At 40.6% G+C, this 24,635-nt stretch overlaps 1 protein-coding gene across 5 annotated transcripts in view; it reads left to right on the top strand.

Moving 5' to 3' along the window:
• The window catches only part of VPS13A (vacuolar protein sorting 13 homolog A), a 262,972-nt gene that overhangs the window by 97,662 nt on the left and 140,675 nt on the right, over positions 1-24,635 (top strand). For all 5 annotated transcript variants that reach the window (XM_073345103.2, XM_073345104.2, XM_073345105.2 and 2 more), the window contains exons 24-36: positions 9,215-9,299; positions 10,908-11,080; positions 12,683-12,839; positions 13,677-13,756; positions 13,932-13,991; positions 14,089-14,242; positions 15,323-15,439; positions 15,521-15,624; positions 16,129-16,296; positions 17,020-17,324; positions 18,863-19,010; positions 20,080-20,230; positions 21,148-21,272. In XM_073345103.2, coding sequence (XP_073201204.2) covers positions 9,215-9,299; positions 10,908-11,080; positions 12,683-12,839; positions 13,677-13,756; positions 13,932-13,991; positions 14,089-14,242; positions 15,323-15,439; positions 15,521-15,624; positions 16,129-16,296; positions 17,020-17,324; positions 18,863-19,010; positions 20,080-20,230; positions 21,148-21,272 — 1,827 coding nt within the window. The remainder of the gene's footprint in view (positions 1-9,214; positions 9,300-10,907; positions 11,081-12,682; positions 12,840-13,676; positions 13,757-13,931; positions 13,992-14,088; positions 14,243-15,322; positions 15,440-15,520; positions 15,625-16,128; positions 16,297-17,019; positions 17,325-18,862; positions 19,011-20,079; positions 20,231-21,147; positions 21,273-24,635) is intronic.

The following is a 24,635-nucleotide window of genomic DNA, read 5'->3' as shown; positions in this document are numbered from 1 at the left end:
CCAAGTGAAAACTGCATCTTGGCAACCAGTGACAAGAAGTTTCGAGATGTCCTGCTTTTCCTAAGCTACAGAGAAAAATAAATCCTTTTAAAAGATTTAAATTTGGGTCCAGGTCAGTTTGTTGTAGATGGGAATCTCTCTGCTTGTCTTCAGTACCCTGCCACTTTGTTACGCAGTTTGCTCCACGGTACACAGTAGTTACTGTTCCCCACTTCCAGAAGAGACCAGAGCTCTGAGCCTCTTGTGCTGCTCCCTTGCAGTCTTTTGCATTTAGAAGCAGTCTCCACCTGCCTATACTAGTTTGCCATCTCAACCATGGGCCCCATTAGAGGGAGAAGGAGGTGACCAGTCTTCGCATGTAAAGCTGTTGAGGTAATAGTAAAGCAAGCAATTTATTCTTGCTATAAGCAGAAGTTTCAGCTCACTTGTCTAGCCACTTTCAGCTGGTGCATTTTTTAGGCAGATACCGACATCTGATTGCAATGTATTTGAGCTGAGGACTTCGTCATTGGAACCTTGGTAGTGTATTTTCACAATAAGGTGATAATTTGCATTGTCCCTGCTTCTGTACCACAGGCTTCAGAAGCTAGTCCTCTCCTCATTCTATACCAATAAAAAAGTCTAGCACATGCTGGATGGGCAATCTTCTGCTTTTCTTCAAGTGATTGCAAATTGCCATTTAACTTTAGGCGTACCCAGTGCACCAAAGCTGAAGATTTTTTTATAGGGGTACCTGTCAGGACAGATGTTACTCCTTTTAGGAGCACGTCTCTTGATTTGTCTGAGTCTCCTTCTCAATTGGAGCATCGAAGGAAATGATATCCCTCCTCTGTGGGTTCCATGAGCAAATGGCAGAAGACTTGGAAGCAGCCTCAGACAACTAGCGCAAAGAATACCTCCTCTGCCACCAAAAAGGTTTCAGAATCTTGTTCCCTGATTTGATACTTTACAGAGTTGCTTGGATATCAAGGTTAGAGTGCGAGACCCAGCTCAGTGTTCACCAATACCGATGGATAGCTGTCGCTGACTCCAGTGCCATCCTTGCTATTGTTGAGACCAGCACTAACTACCCTTTCAATTGTGGAACCTGCCTCCATTTCAGCAGTGCCACACAGTGGAGTGCTGTCAGCCTTGTTGGTGTTGACAATGCCAGAGACCTGTGAGGTGACAAAGGACCTCCTGTGCTTCTTGGTGCTGGACTCTCCACTATTACAAACGGACATGGACCATCCCCTTCAGCTATGCAAATTCTAGGACCACTCTTGGAACCAGTGTGAGTACATACCATTGCAGCCCTGGACTCACCACCATTTTTCACCTTGGCAGTGACTGCGAAAAAGCCACCAATGCGGTTTCCAGGCAGACAGCTGGTACTGATTGCTTGTAAACATTTGTTTGTTTCCTTCGGTACTGATGTCCACACATCAATCCCACATTCAGTCCCCAGTGAGTCTGCCCACAACTGCACCATGTTGTCCAACAGGCTATTCCTCCTCCTACTCAGAGTGAGAGATTGGATTGTATACCACTCACACATTACAGTCCTGGGTTTTCCCTCTTTCTTTAGAAACGCGCTTTCATGTATGCCTTAGGCATGCCTACAAGTACAGGTTTAGAGAGAAAACTTTATGGGGATGTCATATTTGGCCTTATGGTCTTCCACAGTCTTCCTACTGGAATACTTGGGGTATGCCCCCACCCCCTCTCAAGATCAGCCTCCCCCATTGTGGCCCAAGACCATGCTGCCTTGAAGGAATCATTCCTTCTGAAAAGTATGTAACGGGACAGTCAGAATCAACTATCTGACACTGAAGTCACTCCCCTTCCCATGAATTCTACTTTATCTCCAGATGAGTTGTTGGTTCAGAAGTCTTCCTTTCCAATACGCGATGACTATAAAATGTAGCAGGAACTGGTTAAGAGGGTGGCTACATCTTTGGACATACAGGTGGAGCTAGTTCAGGAGAATCCACACAAGTTGGTGTACATCGTCCACACTACTGCACCTGATAGGGTGCCATTGCATATTATTAAAGCTATGTTGGATCCTACAGAGATGCTGTGGCAGACACCCTCATCCTTACCTCCCATAGTTAAAAGAATTGAGTATAGATACCGGGTTCCTTCAAAGAACTTGAACACTTTTACTCCCTTCTGACCCCTGGGTCTTTGGTTATGATAGTTAATGAAAGTGTGCCAGGGCCTCATGAAATCTATCCCCAAGGACAAAAAGTAAAAAGAAAACAGGACTGACTTTGTTGGCAGATTTATTCAACGTTAGGATTGCAAATTCATATAGCCAATAATCAAGGACTTCTGATTATATGTGATTTTTCTTATTTATTGGGACATGATGTCCAAATTCTTGGCTATATTACTGGAGAAATCCAATGAGTTGTTCCAGGTGATACTTGCTGAAGGTCATCTGGTCATGAGAACATCCCTCCAAACTGCACTAGATGTAGCTTGCACAGTGACCAGGATGATGGTGGCAATGGCAGTGACCATGTGTAGTTCCTCTTGGTTGCAGTCTTTCAGCATACCTATGAAAATTCAACAAACTATTGAGGACCTACCCTTTGAGGGATGTAACTCTTGTTTGAAAAAGTGCAGGAGGCTTTACATTCTGTCAAGGATTCCAGATTCAAGGATTCTGGTCCTTGATCATCTACATGCCAGCTCTTAAGAGAAAACAGTATTGTACTCAGTAGAGCAGAGGCAGGCCTTTTATCCCCCAAGACAACTTTATCAGATTAAAAGGAGAAATAAGTCTTGGAGGAGGAGACCACCTCCTGCTGTTGCTTCATGTAAGCAGCCACCCACCTCAAAACAGCCTGTTTGACTTTTTGGATGAGATGAGCGTATCAATCCATTGGGATTTTCCTTGCTGTACTGCTCCCTTAAGGAATAAGCTCTCTCTCTTCCTTGGTGCTTGGAATGCTGTTAAAACAGATCATTTTCTCTCCATTCCTTCTTCCCTTGACCACTGCTTTTCAGTGACCAATCAAACTCAGGAGTCTATTATCAAGTGAGAGATACAGACTCTGCTCAATTTAGGAACTATAGTGGAAGTACTTCCACGGCACTGGGGAAAGGGGGTTTACTCTTACTTCCTCATATTGATGTCCAGAGGGGGCCTGTGGCCTCTCCTAGATCTGTGAAACTTAAACAGATTTATCAAGAAAATAATGTTTTGCATGGTTTCCCTGCTTTCCATTATTCCTTCCCTAGAACCCGATGATTGGTATGCTGCTTTTGACTATGCTTGTTTTCATATAGCTGTCTACCCTATTGTAAGAAATTGCCTGAGACTCCTAGGACAGATAGTAGCTTACTCAGCATACCAGACTACCTGAGGTTCACACAGGGTGGCTGAAGACTATTTATTGTCCAATAAAACATCAACTTGACACGCTGGTTCATGTACCAGCCAGAGTTGTGTCTTCATTAAACTGGTGGATGAACCTGTCCAATGTCTGCAGCGAGGTTCCCTTCTCACCTTCCCTTCCCTCTTGGAACAGACATTGTCCTTAGGCTGGGGAGCACACTTCGGGGATCTCCAAGCCCTGTGGTTGAATCAGGAGCTGGCTGTATACATATATATACTCAAACTTAGCGCAGTCTATGGGTCCTGTCCAAGCTTCCTGTTACATGTTAATGCCAGTATGGTATAAGTTCTCATTGACCACACCATTGCGAATGCTCTGTTTAAATAGGTGGGGTAACCAGATGGGACTGGTTTTGCCAGGAAGCAATAAGTCTTAGGAATTTTTGCATTCAGAACTCAGTGACACTCAAAGCTTCAGACCTTTTGGTGATACAGAACTGCGTCGCACACCACCTCAACAGATGCTTCAGAACGAATCATGAATGGTCTCAAAACTGAAGTGGTCAGTTTGATATTCCATACTTGGTGAACACCTGTAGTAGGTCTGTTTGCTCTAATACAGAACAGGAAATGCTACCAGCTCTGTTCCAGAGTGTGTCACAGTCCACTTTCAATAACGGATATGTTCTTATTACAATGGAAGGGCAGCCTGCTTTATGTTTTCCCTCTCTTTAATTCCCCGGTAGTTCTCAATTCATAGCACCACATCAAATTGCTCTTAAATAGTGCTTGCTTGGCCAAAGCAGCTCTGGTTATCAGACCCTCAAATGCTTTCTGTCCTACCCAGATCAGAGACATATAATCTCAGAATCAGAGATGTTTTCTACATCCAAATCCTCAGAACCCTCTCTTTACTGCGTGGATGCTGAGTGGTTAACCCAAGGGGAAACAGATTGCTCTTTCGTTGTTCGGAATATTTTACTGAACAGGCGAAAGCCATTCACCAGATATATTTATTTTATGGAATGAAAGCTTTTTTTCGGTCTGGTCCAGGCAGTGAAGCATCCCTCTATTATAGATAGGCTAAGGTGCATGACAATCTGGAATACTTGCTCTACCTAAAAGAGCTGGGTTTCTCAATTAGTTCTTAGAGTTCACTTGGTTGCAATCTCAGCTTTCCACCCCTGTTGGAAAGTTGGCCTGTTCTAACCCAGTGACAGTCAGATTTCTAAAGGGTATAAATAGATTGTACCCTCCAGTTAGGGACCCAGCACCACCCTAGGTCTCAAAGCTGATATTGTCAGCTCTGATGGGTCACCTTTGAGCATCTGGCTTCATGGTGATTTTTACATCTCTCAGCTAAAGTGATTTTCCTCATGGTCATCACAGTGGCGCCAATGAGAAGTGAAGACTCCTATTTCCCCACAGTCTTCTGCTCCTCTGTCTCTCTTAGTGACCACATGGTAAAATTCCTTCTAGCTCCCAATTGCTGCTTGGTTCTGCAGAATGTTTTTTTTGGGGGGGGGGGGGGGTAATGTCTGTGTCTGAGACTGTCAAATGAACTTCCCCGAGAACTACAGTCCATCACAAATATTACCACTTTCCACTCCAAGTGCAAGACACATTTCTTTGGGTTTACCTTCTCTAATATAAGGGCTCTTTGTGTGTGTGTGTCCGTCCGTCCAGATATATTGCTTAATGTGCTACTAGAAAATGCTCAGACTTCGCGGTGATGACTGTGGTATAAAAACGTATGTAGACTAGAATAGAAATGTATATCCCCAATCAAAAGCTCCATCAGCATCTGCTGCCTCCTGCTTTCTCCAGTACTGTGTGGAAGTCTGAGGAGGACCATCTGTTCTTTGTAGTCTCTGAAGCTTATGGGGAGCGATCAAAGGAAGATGAGGAAGCTTTCTAGTATGTGCTTTCTTCCATTCCCTCCTCCCCCTGGCTTGTGGGGGAGCCTCCAGACCCTGCCTTGCCTTCTAGTTTCTCCCAGCCCTGTGAAGATAGAACTTCCAGGTCCAGCTGTCCTCTTCCTACCTCCCTCCAGGTCCATCTTTTCCATTCTCCCTACCTCTTGAATTTGTGAAATAGAGCTTCCAGCCCTTTCTGCGTACCTCCCATTGTCATCTTATAGCATTTAAAGGAGCTTCTATTAGCTGCTGCTTCCACCTGATTTGTGAGGCCTTGTTTTGCCCCATTTCTCTCTCCCTAAATTTTAATACCCTTAGGCAGAGTGTCCCAAACTTTTTTTTGCTGAGCCCCAATTTGGAGACTGATGTCCCATGAGCATGCGCCTCCCGCCACCCCCATACTAAGAAACAGTATTTTTGCACAGAACAAGAGGATTTTATTTTCTTGGCTAATAATCCATATTGCTTAGACAGAAAGCAACATAAATAGCACAGTACCACAGTTCTTCTACTGAGTAAATATCAACATAAAACAGTGGTTTTCAACCTGTGCTCTGCAGACCACTGGCGGTCCTCAGACTGTGTTTAAGATTTCCAAAGGGGTCTGTACCTCCATTTGAAATTTTTTAGGGGTTCACAAATGAAAAAAGATTGAAAACCTCTGACATAAAAGAACGCTTAATGGTTTGCATTTGTCTCAGTGAGTAGGATAAACCTGTTTGCTGGCACAATTATGGAATCTCTGTTAGATTTTGAAGAGTTTCAGTTGCAAATCAGCCTTTACATTGAAGTGGCTTCTACACTTTGTATGTGTGAGTGTGTGTGTGTGTGAGTGAAGAAAAGCCCACTTCACATAGATACCTTGAGGCAAAATGAATAAGTATTTTGATGGTGTTTGGGGAATTCTTTTTAAACTGAGAGAAAAAACTAATCAAGAGGTGTGATTTAAATTCTCTCTCAAAACAGAGTTATCAGCGAAGTCAATCAAATTCTCTTTTAGACTCATGCCAGTCTTGATCTTTGGTATGAAATCCTCTGAAAACCGCTTTCAGACCCAGGTGAAGTCCTGCAATTCATTTCTCTCTCATTTGGGAAACTATTTGCTGAATTGTGTGCAAAGCTGAGACAAATATTCAAAGATGAATTACATATTTAACTTCTAGAACATTTCACAGTCCATAATGACAGTAGACCATATCGGGAGCACAGTTGCATTGTCTTGCAGCATATAAATACTCCCACCGTAGCAAAAGATTTTGGCAAATCTCTGTTTTTGTGCATAAAGAAACTGTTACAGTTCTTGTCTTTTAATGAAAGGTTAAGTTAATTGAGCTTGTCAGATGTCAGCCACAAAGCCCAGTAAAACCTGGAATTGCTCATCATGGAAGTAATTGTGAAATGGTGTTTCAGAGTTGCTCAAAAACATGAGACACTCCTTCCTGAGTTTGCAGATTCTTGCCAGAAATTTACTATGTGACAGCCATCTAACTTCTGTATGAAGCAGAAGTTTCTGGTGCAACAATCCCATTTCTTCACATAGCACTGAGAAGAGGCATACGTTTGGTGCTCAAGCTTTTATGAAGTTCACAACTTTGACAGCAGTGATCAGTACATCTGACATCTGCTTTTGCCATTTCATTCATGGCTCCAGTGCCTCTCTGTGCAACTGTATGGTGCAACAGCTTTCATCTGAGCAACAAGTTCATTACTGCATCCAGTCATGACTTTTGCCCCATCCATACAAATCTTGACACAACGATTCTACTAAATGTTTTTATCCATCATGTACTGGTCTAAAATTTTGAACAACTCTTCAGCAGTAGTTCTTGTTGGGACAGAACGGCAAAATAAAGTCTCTTTGATCTGAGATGAGTAGATGTATCTTATGAAAACCATCCTTTGTGCTTCATTGGCAAAGTCAGTGCTCTTGTCAACTTGTAGTGTGAAAAAAGGGCTGCATCTCACTACTTTGATCTCCTTCTTGACATCTCCTGCCAAATCAGCAATTCTGCAGCTAACTGTGTTTTCAGATATTAGCATGAGACTCTGTTGGTCAGCAATCTTTTTTCCCCATATTATCAATGCCATTTCAATCGCTGCTGGCAGCACATGACTGTGACCAATCAAACAAAACTTTCCACTTCTTGGTGTTTGACGAGAGACCGCGTCAGATGCTTAAAGTGCTTAGGGCAGTGTTCTTTGATTCATCTGTCCTTTCAGTTGAAAGAGCTTTTGTTTTAAAAAAAAAAAAAAAATCTTGTGGTTTTATCTTTGAGGGCATGATGTTTGGTCTCCAAATGGCACTTTAGTTTTCTTGGATTTTTGCTATTCTGAGCAAGAACTTCAGCACAAACAACACATTGCAGTCGAGGACTATATGAACCCCAAGTCCAAGCAGGAAGGATATTTACTATTTTTCATGGCTCTATTTATTCCTTCCCCAGAATCAGCATGTCAATTTTTCACTTCACGAAATATTCCATTCACTCAGAATTGTCGAACACCAAAACAATTGATCTCCAATAGAGTACAAAGAACATCTGAGTGAAACCTCACACTCACATCAGCTATATAGATAGCATGTGGGAGTTAGGAGGTGCTGACTTGGCATGAGCACATTGGTTAAGGAAGTTTTGGTACTATGCTCTGGTAATCTTGTGATTTGAGGGACAAAACCCCTGTGTAACAGCAGCAATAGGATCTTTCTGAAGGGGAATTCGTAGTATGGCCCTTATTTTCTCTTATTTTATTTTAATTTAAAAATCTGGAGAAAATTGGTAAAAACCAAAAATGAAGTGCAGCTGGTGGCAGTGCTCAAATTATAGGGGGCTCTGGGGTTTGGGTGGGTTCCCTTACTACTTTTAGGGGCTACTTCACTTCTCCTTATGTGGCTAACAGCAGGGCTAAGAGCTGCAGAGAAAGAAGAATGTAAGGGGTAGTGGCAGGTATAATGGGTGCTGTGCTGGGTATAGAAGGGGAAATTTATGGTGAGGTGGAAGGCAAGGGGTAATAGGGAAGATGGGGGAGTTAGGGGTAGGGCAGGAGGAACAGTTATGGGGAGGGGAGGCTGGGGCAAAAGACGGGGAGTTGCACAGTAGGAGCAGGCAAGAATCTTTAGGGGTAGGGGAGGAGGCAGGGGCTGGGTTTGAGGGTGAGGTGCACAGTACCCAGGGAGATTGGGGTTGCTAACCGTGTGGCACTTGAGGAAGCCTTCAGCTCCCTGCAGCACTTGGTTTGTCTTGGCTGCTGGGACCCAAGTCCTGCCCATCTCGCTCCCCAGAGCGCTGTGCTGAAAGGCTGGGGTCAGGAGGAGAGTATAAGGCTGTACTTCATGAGTACTGGCCCCTTGCCAGACAGAGCCCCGTATTGACCCTGGCCCTTCAGCATGGCCCCATCTACTTCTCCTACTTCGCTTACTTCTCCAGGCTCTGTCTGGCAGGGGAGGAGGACAGCACTCTGTGCTCTTGGGCTGCGCTGAAGCACTGGAATCAGGAGGGGGCCCTGTCCAGTAGGGGGCTCAGTACTCCTGGTGTTCAGCCTTCCACTCCCCACTTGCAGAGTCTCTGCCGACCTGCCCAGCAGACTGCCAGTTGGTGGCTGCTGCAACTGTAACAGTGAGGGAGTGAGACAGGCAGGGAGCCTGGTCCTGGCAGCCAGGACTGCTGACACAGAGCCCCATCCACTTTCCTTGCTGGACAGAGCCCTGTGCTGACCCTGGCCCTTCATGATCTGCCAGGTCCTCATGCCCAGGAAGGCGTGCCCACAATTTGGAAACTTCTGATTTAAGGTGTTATTTTTAACAGATAATTAAAAATCATTGATACAGAAATGTTTTCTTATTACTGTAAAGTCATAAAATATATACAAATTAGTTGTCTGAAATAGCTGTAGTCAGTCGAAATGGACAGGAAAATTGAATTAAAATATTTTTAAATTAGTTTTTTTTTTTTCATGTTGTCTTCTGTTTCAGATTGCAGTCACTCCTCTGCTTGCAACACCGCATGTCTCACAAAATGTACTTCCATTTTTGGAACTTCATTCATTAACTGAGTCAGGTAAAGATAAACTATTTTAGAGCACATTTTCTTAAATAGGTACTATAATATGTCAATAAAAATTATCAAATTAAGTGCAATATTAAGAATACAAAGATGGTGAAAAGTAAACATAAAAAACTACAATATTCTAATGTGGCATTGTGTAGTTATTTTTGTTAGTATTTGGGGGCTCTGATTCATAAGTTCATGTTGAGCATAAAGATATGATCAAGCTTCTGAGTATGTATCATTTTCTTCCCCAGTTGGAAGATTCAGGTGATGTGGAGAGAACTGTTGTGTCATAACTATTTCATTGTATGTCTTCTAACAAACAGGAATGGTGATATTTTTTTTGCTGCCTGTTTCCTTTTTTATGCTTTGAATATGCTGGATGGTCGTATGTTCAAGTGTGAGAGTACCTTTTACTTTCTTTTAAAATCTTTGTGCAAAATTTGTTTTAATGGCCAGAAAACATTCATGAGACTGCATAAATTAAAAATGAGTTCAAAATATACCGTATGTTTATAGGTAGCCACTTGGAAGTTTGTGTGCAGCAGAGTTTTTGCTCTTTTTAAAAAGAGCACTCTCACACAGGAGCACATTTGGGGCAGGGCAAGGAGGAGATGTTCATGCAAAAAAAAAAAAAAGAAAAAAAATCCAGTATTTTATGTTTTTGCTGCTGTTGAAAATACTCTTGCTTAAGGCTTCCCCATTCGAGCTTATGATTTTTTTTCTGAATGATACTGCAGTGAAATAATAACGATCAAATAGAAAATGTGCCATGAGAGACAAATCACGTTTGAATACATATTTTTATAAGGCGGTTATAAAATCCCATTTGTAGATTACATTTAAAAAGTTTAGTTACATAGGTTAATGGTGTTTCTAGTATTAAAGACCTCCTTAAATGTAAAAAAGATAATCAATATAAAAATAACATCTGACCACTTTTTTGCTTACTTTTACATGTAATATATATGATCATTTAAAACAAGATTAGAGAAAAATATAATTCTCCTTTTTTAAAAAAATTTACACTGAGTGCTCTCAATGCAGAGTGTAGTTCACTTCCCCACTTGTTTGTGTGAGTTATTCACATGGCAACAGTGGAGAGTAAAACATTTTCTTAAAATTACAAAAGATGAGACAGACAGACAGACCAAGGGCAGATGTATCTGTAACCACTTTTAAGTCATTTTTTTAAAAGAAAGACTAGATTTCAAATTGATATATTTCTGATTTTACTTGTATTACATTGTACGTGGAGCTGTTTGATCATTTATTATTTTAATAGTTACTTGGGCATTATTTTAATTTCATTCCTGTGTTTTGCTCTATATGGTGCATTTAGACATTCTGTCACATACATATCTTCTCTATATATCACACATTCAGTCTTTATCAAAGAATGGCGTTTTCAAAATACACTCATTCAAAGAGCCCTTTAAAAGCTTTAACCTTATCGTTGATTGTGTCTAATTATTTACTGGATAATCTTACCATATTCATGTGTAATTGTCCATAGATGATATTTCAAATAAATTCTGTACTATATTACTGCAAAATAACTGTTGGTATGAAATTTAAATAGTCATTAAGTGATCATTAATAAAACTTTAAATTTAGAATCGGAAGAAGAATTTTATGATGCCCCCACCAGTCCTGTGGAGGAGATGCCATTTTTTGAGGCATCTTCTGGCTCTCTGACCAGGGTTAACAGTGCCAGAAGGAAAAGGGTACAGAAGCAAGAATCTTTGAAGAATATGACAGAATTCCAGCTAAGATTTGAAATACCTGAGGTAATGTTACTTTTTTTTTCTTTCTCCTAAATATACTCTAGTCTGCATCTAGCATCTCCACAACGTGGTTCATATATGTTGCTTACGCCTATGTTCAAATCCTCATTAATGCCATTGTTGCCTCTTGGTTTGATGGCTGCAGCTCTTCCGTGTCCTCCAAGTCCCAACTGTCCAAAGTCTAACATGTGCAGGATGCAACTGCCTGCGTTCTTGTCTGCATGAAGAAATACATCCCTTCACTCTATTCTCAAACACCTCCACTATCTTTCCATTTATTTCATTTTTGAGTTTACTTTTACTCTATGCTTTCTTTAAAAATAAAACTACTATGTTCTTGTTCCCTTTTACTTCCCAGCTTTATCTCCCCTTCTCCAAAACTTTCCATGGTCAGTGGGAGAGCCATGTCTGCAGCTCTTTCCATCTGGAACAGCCTTTCTGCCCCATTAATGCTCCATCTTTAAACAGTTACCTTAAAATCTAACAATATTCATTTTGCTAGCTATCTTTGGTTTCTCTTGGCCTCAGTTATTGGTCTCATGACTAAAAATTTGGCACATTTACTGTGCAGGGCTTTGGTTTTATTTGCATTATTTTTCCCTATAAATTATGCTATGCACTATCTTTTTAACTATGTAAAGCTACCTCAGGTCAGTGCTTGTATGAAAGACATTATATGAAATAAAGTTTTGATGAGTTGTCTTGTACTCTCATGCAGAACACTTGGCTCATAAAAATCATGAAAATTATTATTTTTGTTTGGATTATGGTAACACCTTCAATATGGTAGGTCCTCTCCAGATGTAAGATGCAGCTGCTTGCCCACTGTGTTGACAGACTAAGAATAAGTGTAGTTCTGAAAGTCTTATCCGTACATAAAATCTAACACTTTCTGTATTTGAAATTTGCCTATATCGGGGTTCTTAAACTATTTCATAGTGTAGATTATATTGATAGAGGCGTCTATTATGTATGGTGTTCCTTTCCCATTCGTTGGATTTAGTACTTGAGGGGAGCTCCTGTTTCCTCTACTTCGTATGTAGGACCAGCCTCTAGTAGAAAGAGAGAGAGATTTGGTCTCCTTGTTTCGATTGTTCTCTTTGAAGTGAAGAACCGAAGACTTGTAGAAGCAGCTGGAAACAAGGAATGCCTGTGCCATGAGACCAACCTTGTTCTCCATTGAACACGGCTGTGTGACTGTAGTGCAGACTGCGGTGTTAAATGATGTTCAGACAGAGAGACAGATCCTCAGCCAATGTAAATCAGCATAGCTCATTTGAAATCAGTAGAGCTATACTAGATTACGTGAGCTGAGAATCTGGCTCTGAATGAGATTAACTTTCTTGAACTGTTTGTGGAGCTGCTTTTAAGAATGAAGTTTTATTTCATACACATTCTTCTTTTGCTGTTTTGTTTTATAGAAATGGCAGCATCCAGTATTAGCAATTTTAATACTGAATGGATATTCTTCAGAGTTTTTTCAAGGAACATTTTCTGTCTAAAATTATATTTGAATTGGATATTCACTGAATACGAACTCTGATGAAACTATACTTTGTGTGTCACCATTATCACATTATGCCTTATTATGTTGTTTTTTCCCAGGTCTTAATGCAGTTGTGTCGTCTTGCTGATGGTACTGAAAAGCCTGTGCTGCAGCTAGAAGTTGTAGGATTAGGCACTGAACTTAAACTAAGAACATTTGATATGGCTGTAAATGCTTTTCTTAGAGAAGTCTGTTTACTGTGTCCAGAGTATATGGGTAAGAATGTACATGATGCTCTAAAATTGATTAGCAGATCTACAATAGTATGGTGAAGAGTTCATTTCAGAAAGTCTGTTGGGCTCCCTTATGTCAGCTAAAGTTGCAGGATCCATTCCTCAAAAATTAATAGTGGGAGAGAGAAACCAATTATTCCTGGACACTATTTCTTTCACTTTACCCCTTTTGATACCAGGAAAAGTACATCATCCATAAAATCCCCTGTTCCTAGGCCACATGAGACATGTCATCACTTCCATGAACCCTTTTTTTTTAATTACAATCATCCTTGTCCCGCAAGACACATGATTGTAACCGCCATGGGAATCACCTGTATATCTCCAACAATTGGATTTTATTTCATAGATAAGACTGTACCAGCATGCACTCTGGTTGCCATGTTTGTGTGTAATATTGTAGGTTTTCATTTAAAAAAATATTTTTGCCCTAATGATTGCAAAGGAAATCTTACAAATCATGAACCAGTGCGCTGCTGTGTTCTTGAAATTGCTTCCTGAGTAAAATCCAACTCAGAGCTGTATACTGCTTTGGTACGTTACAATGGGGAGCTAACTATGCTGCACAATGATCACAGTCCAAATGTCAACATTAACTGTGTTGCTGCTGATCATTTTAGCAGAAACATTCAATAAACATTCAACAGTATGGATGGGTCACTACTGATCCTACGCTACAGTGACAGTCTGTTTTATAATCCCATATGCATTTACATAACTGATTATAAAACACTTGTATATTAAGTTTTAATTATTTGCATTTTCTTGAAAAAATAAGTGTCAACCAAGCTATTTTAACATTAATTTTTTTTAAAAAAAGATGATAAAGACAAACCTGTTTACATCATTACAACTTTGGATAATACAGAGGATGATCTTCTTACACTGGAATATGTAAAGGTAAGAAAACTTTAGAAATGTCATTTCCTTAATCTTTCTGGTGACTTCCTTTAAAATTGTTTGTGTATATGGTATCTAAAAAGTAAAATGCATGGAGCTGTAGTAGGTTTTGCAGTAAACTTTCTGTATGAAGTTTGCAGATTTTTATTTTAATTATTTTTTTCTGGGGGAATAGGCTGATATTAATGGACCCGAATTGAAAACGGCTTACAAGAATGTTCTGCAGCTGTTAAAGGTATGACTATCATTTGTTTTTACGTTTGTGTATTATTCTTATTTTGGAAAAAGCTTTTTGGAAAATATGTTCCGGCTAAAAATGCCTTTTTTTGTAGGTGAATTTCTCCTCTCTAGATGTTCATTTGCATAATGAAGCACTTCTAAATGCCATGAATTACCTAAATAATCTTCTACCAAAACAAGAGACTAAAATAACAGAAGAGCTAGTCCAGGAAAAAGAAGAGAAAAAGGATGTTCTTAAAAAATTAAGTAAGTTGGTTTTTATCTTGGTTCCCCCCGCTTCTTTTTGCTTTGCCCTTTGTCCCCCATCCCCCCACCACATGGGACATGTGACCATGTCCTTAGTTGCAGAGGTGGGGAGAAGTTCTTGATGACAGGGAAAATGTTAACTGTTGGAAGATGGAGAAGTAGAGAGCCCTTCAGTCATATAAGCCTGGAAATGAAGGAAAGGAAGAATAATTATTGAAATCAAACTTTTTTCACTCCACTGGTCAATAGCACTTATGAAAAAGCATGAGAAGAGCAGAAATGGATTGTTTTCAGGCAGAATGCTGTGTAAGAATGTTGACTATTAGTTTTATGCATCTTTGTGGATCCAGGCACTCAATACCAGGGATATACTAGGGGCCTCAACCAGTTCTTTCTTACTGTGTCAGTGGTTAGTACAGATACCCTCATTCAACCTCATTCTCCAAGTTGTTGGCATAGGCTAATTAATGTCAGTTTGGTCCAATATGTAAATTGGAACCTGTCTGGCTATTGGTTGTTCTGCACCTGTTATACAGTTTAATTGGATCCCTGTTCCAGTTTGATTTATGCCCACCTGTTCAAGCCTGCAACTGTGTATCGGATCCCTAATTGTGGATGTTGTGTGCAGATTTTAAATGTTGACTGTGGACTAGTATGCCATTCCACATGCACTTAATGTATTTTGGTATGATTTGAGGCTTCCCTATATACACTGCGGATTCCTTGGTGCCATTTCTGCCCTTGGGGCCATTGGTAGTTGGTATAATGCTCAAAATTATGCCGGGGCATTGGCCAGGTGCAGAGTAGGCTAGGGATAAGAGGAGCACAAAGTCCCCTTTTCACACCCATTTTCCTCACCTCTTGGAATTGCATTTGGTTTTCCTTTTGGAGCTGCACTTTGTTCCGTCTGTACTAGAAAAGGATCGATGTGTGTTTATTTTTAAAAAATTAAATAAAGTTACAAACTAAGCCTACAACTAAACTTGGAATGGGTAATATGTGTCTATCATCACTATGATCTAGGTATTAGCATAATACAAATAATTAATAATAATAGTGTTGGTTTCAATTTTCTCACAGCATCAAAAAAATCCAAGTATGAGGATGTCATAGACCTACATGTCTGTGCAGATTTATCCTGTTTGCGGGTTTATATTAGAGAACAAAAGCGCAGAATATCTGAAATTCACGTAGAAGGTAAGAGTGAAAGTTTGAACATGTAATTACAAAATACTAACAGATATCAGTTAATTTTGTTACTCTTTTTTTTTTTTTTAGGTCTTGATTGCCAAGTGATCATGAGGAAAGCAGCAACTGAAGTGTTTGCAAAATTAAAGAACATAGTTGTTATGGATTCTGATGATATGGCGTTGCATAAAAAGGTATGAATTCTCATATATGCTATTGATTTCTGTTGCCTGGTGGACAGACACTAATTCTGGCTTAATTATTGGGGTCTACCATCTAGCAGTATTTTCTCTATTGCTCTGTGTGGGTGCTGGGATCATTGTTCCCAGTAAGAGGTATGTGCCTGATTGTCCAAGAACCTAAAATGTCAGTCCCCGCACAACTCTGTGACTGCTGTATTAAAAAACAACAACAACAAAACAGCTTTCTGTGACTCATACACTAAGCTGTCCTTTACTACTTACTATATTGACTTCAGTGAGCTGATTTACACCTGCTGAGATTATAGTCCAATACTTAAAATTCTCCCACGGATTTTCAAACTCAATATTTGTAAAATTCTTTACAGTCCATAGATAAAACAGAGCCTAGAAGTATGAAGTGTTACTACTTTTTGTAATAGGCTGTAGTGAAAATATTTTAATAATGAACTTCTTCAGTGTTAGGTTTGAGTTAATTACCCTTTTCTCTGTTTTAAGGCTCTTTATATCACAGGAAAAGAAGTCTTCAGTTTTAAAATGGTGTCGTACGTGGATGCTACAGATGGTGCTGCCTATACAAATATGAATATTGTGGACAGCCAGGTTTATTTAACTGTTGGTTGCATTCAAGTAGTTTTTGTCAACAAGTTTGTTTCAGCTATTTTGGTAGGTCAAATCTTTGTCTCGTCTCCCACCCCACCCCAGCTTCTTTTAGACATGTAGGTAGCTGTGTCCAACCGCAAGTGGAAGGAGGCACATGCAAGATGATATATATTTATATGAGCTCCCTTATTTTTGTACAAGGTTCCATTTAATGTTCGGAAATTGAAAGAGTTTTCTTCCAAAATTACAAAATTCCAACACCTCCACATTCACATGCTGGAACTGAAAAGCTAAAACTTCAGTGCTTCTATAACTCTGCAGTTATTATTATTATTATTATTTATTCATTACTCTCACACTTCTTTTTATGGTACATGACCAGATTTTAAATTCACATACACAGTTTGCTGTCACATGACATTGGAGAATAAAACAATCAGAATGAATGCCTCTTGCATACAATTTTCCAAAGCTAACAAGTATACACAAACTTGGAATAGGTTACATGTAATTCCTCAGAATCATGATGGAAGGTCTTTAGTGTTGGAACTCCATTTTTAATATACAGTATATAAATAATTGTACACACATACTTCATTTCCAGTGGAATTATTCTATGAAAGCATCTCTATAGGCAAATTAGGTGAGTGTATAATATTGCCAGCACTTAAGACACACAATATAGCATTTGAGGTGGAATTTTAAAGGGTAATTAATGATTAATAAATGTAATATTCCCATGATTAATATCATCAGATGTAATGATAGTTTCTAATTATTTTCTAGGCTTTTATAAATAACTTCCAAGCTGCTAAGGAAGCTATTACCGAGGCAACTGTTCAAGCAGCAGGGAAAGCAGCTACAGGTGTAAAAGAATTGGCACAACGGAGTTCCCGAATCGCACTGGATATTAATATTAAAGCACCTGTAATCATAGTGCCACAGTCAGCAGATTCTACTAATGTCCTTGTTGCTGATTTTGGTCTAATTACCATGAATAATCAGTTCTCTGTTAAAACAAAGGCACGATGTAGCCTTCCACCTGTTATTGACTCTATGACAGTGAAGCTGAGTGAACTAAAACTATACAGGTAACCTAATATGTATGTGTGGTTTTTTTAAAGTCAATTTAATTCTTCTGAAATACCTCATATTGACAATTCTGCAAAATGAAGTGCTTTTATCTAAAGACCAGGTTTATGCTTATCACTTACATAGCACCATTAAAAAGAAAAGGAGTACTAGTGACACCTTAGAGACCAACCAATTTATTTGAGCATAAGCTTTCGTGAGCTACAGCTCACTTCATTCGATGCATTCAGTGGAAAATACAGTGGAAATCCTGGACGCCCCATCATCTCAGGCATTGGCACCCTGGCAGAAGGATTGTCTCGCTATGTAGACTCCCTCCTCAGGCCCTACGCTACCAGCACACCCAGCTATCTTCGAGACACAACTGACTTTCTGAGGAAACTACAATCCATTGGTGATCTTCCTGAAAACACCATCCTGGCCACTATGGATGTAGAAGCCCTCTACACCAACATTCCACACTAATATGGACTACGAGCCGTCAGGAACAGTATCCCCGATAATGTCACAGCAAACCTGGTGGCTGAACATCACTACGAAGGTTTTCTCCTCCCCCTCCCCCCGCTCTCCTGGTAATAGCTCATCTAAAGTGATCACTCTCCTTACAGTGTGTATGATAACGCCCATTTTTTCATGTTCTGTGTGTATATAAAACTCCTCACTGTATTTTCCACTGAATGTATCTGATGAAGTGAGCTAGTAGCTCACGAAAGCTTATGCTCAGATAAATTGGTTAGTCTCTAAGGTGCCCCAAGTACTCCTTTTCTTTTTGCGAATACAGACTAACACGGCTGCTACTCTTGAAACATAGCACCACTAGTGTACGTGACACTCTACAAATAAATCACAAACAGAAAAGTTTGTGAGAAAATAATTAAGGTTGTTTAACGAAAATATCCACCTACACCAGCAGTTCTCAATCCACGGGCCACATGCGACCCAATTAGCACACATCCCAGGTCAGCTGTATGCTCAATGCCAGCTCACGTGGCAGAGTCCAGGTTCCTGGCTGCCTGGTGTGGTGTGGTGCGGGCTGTACCACAGCCCAGCGTGGCAGGGTCAGGGTCTTGTTGGGTCTGGCGGCCCACCACGCAGGGTTGGGGGCCCGGGGCAGCCACGTGTTGGTGGTCTGGGCAGCTGTCCGGCTGCCCCTGCATGGCAAGGGTTCGGGGCAGGCAACCCACCAGCCCCACACAACAGGGTTCGGGGTCTGGGCTGCCGCTGCCCTGCCACTCAGCCCCTGTAGCCCAAGTAACACATTGTGACTTGCATATGCAGCCCACAATGATAAATAAGTTGAGAACCACTGACCTCCACAAACCCTTTAATAGAAGAAAATATCCAATTAGGGTATCCTTGTTTGGCATTCCTTAATCCTCACACAGAATTCACTTCTTACAGGGACAAGTTCTATTCCTCTCTATATAGATAGTATTCAAAAGGGTTGGGCAAATGCAAAAATGTTTCATAGTTGTGTTCTTCTGATTATTCAGTGAAGGATATTGAGTTATGAACATCATTTTATTTCTATCCACAGAACACATTTTGAGAGAGGTTCGTTACAAAGTGAAATACAGCTGTTGCAGCCACTAAATTTGGAAGTTACTGTTGAACGAAATTTAGCTGCTGCCTGGTATAGCGAAGTGCCTGATATTAAAATACTTGGACGACTTAAACCTATAAATGTAAGTGTCCAGTACTGGAAATGACTCAGAAATATTTGTGGGAAGCTAATGAATTTTACTTCCCACAAAAGCAAACCTTCTTGACTTGGTGGTTATTTGGTTCAGAGAGGTATAGGTAGAGTGGATTTTCACTGATAAGGCTGAAAAAGGAGGGGGTCGAGGTGATAAGTGAGAGCTTACAATGGCTTTTTCAAGCACTGGACTAGGATAATGTGAAATGCAGGCAGGCATTATGTCTCCTTTATTATTATAATAGCGTAGCTCACGCCTGACCTGCAATATCCTTGATTTACTTGTGTATTGGGTATTTTGTACACCCTTTCAGGTATGGTTTGAAACAAGTTCATGTATTCTTTTTCACAGCCTATTCATGTGGGTTTGAACCTATGTTAATTAAAAATCAGGATTGAACAAATGTGTGTTTTCCACAGTGTACTCTCATTAAAAATATATGGACAAGGTTTGTGTTCTGTGTTTGTACAGATACATTGGTTTGCCAGGCTTAGAAACAAGACTAATGACTTCATGTTGGAAAGTATTATGTGACTGGCCCCATATGACAACTTTCAACAAATATGATTCATGCTCTAAATGCATCTGTTAACAGATGTATACCCACATATAGCCAAATAGTTCATACCCAGCTACCTAGCTTTTAATTAAAAGTTTGCATAGCTGCACTAAATAATATGTGAACCATTGCTGGTGTGCATACACAACCTGAATTCTAGCCAAAGCTAATTTTAAGTACATAGAAGGCTTTATACAACTGTTTTTCATGGTTCTAGTCTTCTGAGCAAAGACTCAAATATGCTAATTTGTGTTATTGGGATATAGCAGCATAAAGAGTCATTACCAACTAATAAATAAATCTCCTATTTTGTTAGTAAATACTTCTCTTTTGAGAACAAATTTTGGAGAGGAGAATATTTGAGAAACGGACTGCAGGGGAGTGAGAAATAGTGCCTTTTAGTTGCCATATTTTTTTTAAAGTGAGTGAGATTGCTATATTCAGAGTAAAATAGGGTTTGTTCTCCAAGGTTAGCCTTTTTTTATTATTATTTTTAAGCTCATTCTCAGTCAGGAGGACTTAACCACTATATTGAGGACACTGAATGAAAATTTAGGGGACAGTTCTGGTGCTCCACCTCCTTTACCAGAACCAAAAGATACAAGTAGCAGCTGCAGCGATGCCCTCAGTACTTCCCAGCATTCTGCAGGTATGTTCTTTAAGCTTAAGTAACAATCCAGAAGCATTATATGGTATTTACAGGTTAACTCTTCCAGTGGATTTACAAGGATGTCTCCTTTAACTGTGTTTAAATGTTATGTTTATATGCAATGGCCTTGTTTAAAGTTTTTTATCTAATTTATTCTTAATATATCCAAAGTGGATGTAGGGTTAGAAAAAAGACAAATAACCTTCTGCAGTAGATCTTGTGACATTAGAATGTTTTACTATAAAAGTTGTATAGCGTCCAGCTTTATTGACAATTTAAGCATCTGCATAAAACATTCAATAAACTGTCAATTAGGGTTGGTAATGTTTATGGAGAGTACTTTGCTTTTTAGTATCAGTTATTTCCCTCTATTTATGATGATCTTTTCTTTCTGTTACTACATTAAAACTGTTTATCCCTCAGAATCACAGTATAACAGGATCACTGAAAATCTTTATTTTTACTACCAGAGCTCCTGTAGGGCTCATTGTGCAATACAGTGTATGGACACATAATAAAAAAGTCTAGATAAGCAGGACAGACAAAAGCACAAAGTAAAAAAAGATAGGCCCTGATAATTACCCTCATCCAACACCTGCCCTCCCCCTGCCCCCATATATCAGATTATATAAACCTCCTAATGCATGAGCATGTAATCCTAAATAGTGTTAACAGGAACTAGGAATGTGTGTTTTTCCTTGTTGTGGAATTCTGATAGTTAGAATGATATTTTTATGTAATTTTCAGTTTAAAATAAGACTTTGCCATACAGAAGAATTGATTTAGTAAAGTCAAATTATCTTTGGGCTGAAGTGGGGGGAGGATGTAGTCATATGAAGACTGCTATGCATTGAGGAATGTGTAATTTTCTGTTTTGCTGTTAGTTTTAGTGCTAATGCATCTTCCATTTTTAAAAGGAACAACTATGGTAACAACTGCTGTGGTGGAATTACATTCACCTGTTAAAGTTAAAACAACACTAAAACTGGACTTCCTATTCGACTCTCTCACTTTGGTATTATATAGTCCAAAGTCTAAACAGGTAAACAAAACTTCATGTTATTAAAGAAAACAAATTAGTAATCTTACTGAAAATGCTGGCAATTCTGAACAGGAAAATGTGAATTAGAGGATATTACACAGGAGTAGCTCAAGGGCAGTGGTTACAAACTGTAGTCACAGATTTATTCACGATACTACAGAAATAGAATAGGGAAACTCTGTCTCTGAAGCTTATTGTGTGATTTGACTCTCATTTTCCAGGAAATTTAACCTTGGATAAAACAAAGTGTGAAACTACAGATGGATTTGCTTTGTTTTTGATTAAATTGTGGCGGTGGGTTGAAAATTGGGGTTGTACTATGAAGCTAGCTTCTATCTTAATGTGGACTCAAAATCATCATACTTAGATTCATAGATATTAAGGTCAGAAGGAACCATTATGATCATTTAGTCTGACCTCCTGCACAATGCAGGCCACAGAATCTAAACCACCCACTTCTGCAATAAACCTTTCACCTATGTCTGAGCTATTGAAGTCCTCAAATCATGGTTTAAAGACTTCAAGGTGCAGAGAATCCTCCAGCAAGTGACCCGTGCCCCATGCTACAGAGGAAGGGCAAAAAAACCCCAGGGCCTCTTCTAATCTGCCCTGGAGGAAAATTCCTTCCCGACCCCAAATATGGCAGTCAGCTGAACCCTGAGCATGTGGGCAAGATTCATCAACCAGATAACCCAGGAAAGAATTCTCTGTAGTAACTCAGTTCCCCCCCATCTAACATCCCATCACAGGCCATTGGGCCTATTTACCATGAATAGTTAAAGATCAATTAACTGCCAATTGATCAATTACTTGTCAGCTAATCTCCACTTAGAAGGTTTAGTTGGGCATGTTTTCCTGTGAGCTTCTGCTTACAGTTTGTCATGAGTTTAACTCTTGATAAGTTAACCAGTTTTGTCTCTAACATTTTAGAACAGAGGTTCTCAAACTGTGGTCCATGGACCATGGTGGTCTGCGAGCTCCATTCAGGTGGTCCACGGATAGATCCCTCTAAGGTGCGTGCCTGGGCGCCCGCACGCAAGAGAATGAAGGGCCACCCACCTAATTAGTGGAGCCGCGCAGGATTGGCTCCACTAATTAGGTGCCTGGACCCTGGAGAAGACTCACATGTAAGGTGAGGTCGTGGCCTTGGGCAGATTAGGGGGGAATGGGGTGAGAAGAGGGAGTGGGAGAAATTTGGGACATGCAGGGCTGCGGCGGCCAGAGAAAGAGGCAACTTTCCTCAGCTCTAGGGCTGCGGCTGCTGGGGAGAGACGGCTCTCCTTCCCAGCCTCAGCTCCGTGGCTGCTGTGGTGAGGGAGAGACCCCCCTCCTTCCCAGCCCCAGCTTGGGGACTGCCATGGCTGGGGGGAGAGGGCACATCCATCACATTAGAAAGGTAAGACTACTGATATTAAAATATGAGTTGTGAGCTTTTATTTGTAGAATAAAAATATTTATTATTATTAAGGTTTTTTTTATATAGTGCTTTTATTCAAAGTGCTTTACAATAGTTATCTAATGATACAAACAGCATTTGGAAAGATCATTAAGTGGTCCACTGAGACCCTCAGCAATTTTCAAGTGGTTCGTGGGAAAAGAAACTTTGAGAACCACTGTTTTAGAACATAGTCATGTGCCTTAACCAACAACAGAGAAATTTGCATATTTGTCTCTGTCATTAGAGTAGCAACCAGGTTTTATACTTTCTCTTTAGAAACCTAGGTTAGCAGTTTTGATAACTGTTGCAGACTATCCTTCTAACATTACCTGGTTGCTACTGGGAACAGTACTAAATCGTAGCATAGGAGAATCATAGAAGATTAGGGTTGGAAGAGACGTCAGGAGGTCATCTAGTCCAACCCCCTGCTCAAAGCAGGACCAACACCAACTAAATCATCCCAGCCAGGGCTTTGTCAAGCCAGGTCTTAAAAACCTCTAAGAATGGAGATTCCACCACCTCCCTAGGTAACCCATTCCAGTGCTTCACCACCCTCTTAGTGAAATAGTGTTTCCTAATATCGAACCTAGACCTCGCCCACCGCTCCTTGTTCTGTCATCTGCCACCACTGAGAACAGCCAAGCTCCATCCTCTTTGGAACCTCCCTTCAGGTAGTTGAAGGCTGCTATCAAATCCCCCCTCACTCTTCTCTTCTGCAGACTAAACAAGCAGAATTTCCTCAGCCTCTCCTCGTAAGTCATGTACCCTAGCCCCCTGATCATTTTCATTGCCCTCCACTGGACTCTCTCCAATTTATCCACATCCCTTCAGTAGTGGGGGGCTCAAAACTGGATACAGTACTCCAGATGTGGCCTTACCAGTGCCGAATAGAGGGGAATAATCACTTCCCTCGATCTGCTGGCAATGCTCCTACTAAAGCAGTCCAATATGCCGTTAGCCTTCTTGGCAACAAGGGCACACTGCTGACTTATATCCAGCTTCTCATCCACTGTAATCCCAGGTCCTTCTCTGCAGAACTGCTGCTTAGCCAGTCGGTCCCCAACCTGTAGCAGGGCATGGGATCCTTCAATCCTAAGTGCAGGACTCTGTACTTGTCCTTGTTGAACCTTATCAGATTTCTTTTGGCCCAATCTTCCAATTTGTCTAGGTCACTCTGAACCCTATCCTTGCCCTCCAGAGTATCTACCTCTACCCCCAGCTAAGTGTAATCTGCGAACTTGCTGAGGGTGCAATCCATCCCATCATCCAGATCATTAATAAAGATGTTGAACAAAACTGGCTCCAGGACCAACCCTTGGGGTACACCGCTTGACAATGGCTGCCAGCTAGACATCGAGTCATTGATCACTACCCTTGGAGCCCGACAATCTAGCCAGCTTTCTGTCTGCCTTGTACACCATTCATCCAATCCATACTTTTTAAACTCGCTGACAAGAATACTGTGGGAGACAGTATCAAAAGCTTTGCTAAAGTCAAGAATATGTCTCCACTGCTTTCCCCATATCCACAGAGCCAGTTATCTCATCATAGAAGGCAGTCAGGTTAGTCAGGCATGACTTGCCCCAGTGAGAGTCCCCAGTGGGATCAGAGCTGGAAAACCGGGTTCCTACATCTTTCTCTATGCAGTCTATGGTGGTGGTCTGGAAAAGCAAAGTGGCTGGATTGCACTGCACTCCAGCTGCGTCCAGTGTGTGGTGTATAGAGGACGGTTTCCAGCTGGTGCAAATTAGAGCAGCCCCCCACCCTCAGCTGCTCTATCCTGAGCTTAGCCAGAGGATCAAGGAGCTTCAACTAGTTGTTGGTTCTCAGACCACAGCTACACTGTGGGATAACTATAGCGCCATATCTATGACAGCATAACCTCAGGGGGTAGACATGTTCTGTGCAATAGAAGTGATTTTTCC

The sequence above is a fragment of the Lepidochelys kempii genome, chromosome 5, assembly GCF_965140285.1.
Source record: "Lepidochelys kempii isolate rLepKem1 chromosome 5, rLepKem1.hap1, whole genome shotgun sequence".
Lineage (NCBI taxonomy): Eukaryota > Metazoa > Chordata > Testudines > Cheloniidae > Lepidochelys > Lepidochelys kempii.
This window is presented reverse-complemented; position numbering and strand designations above follow the sequence as displayed.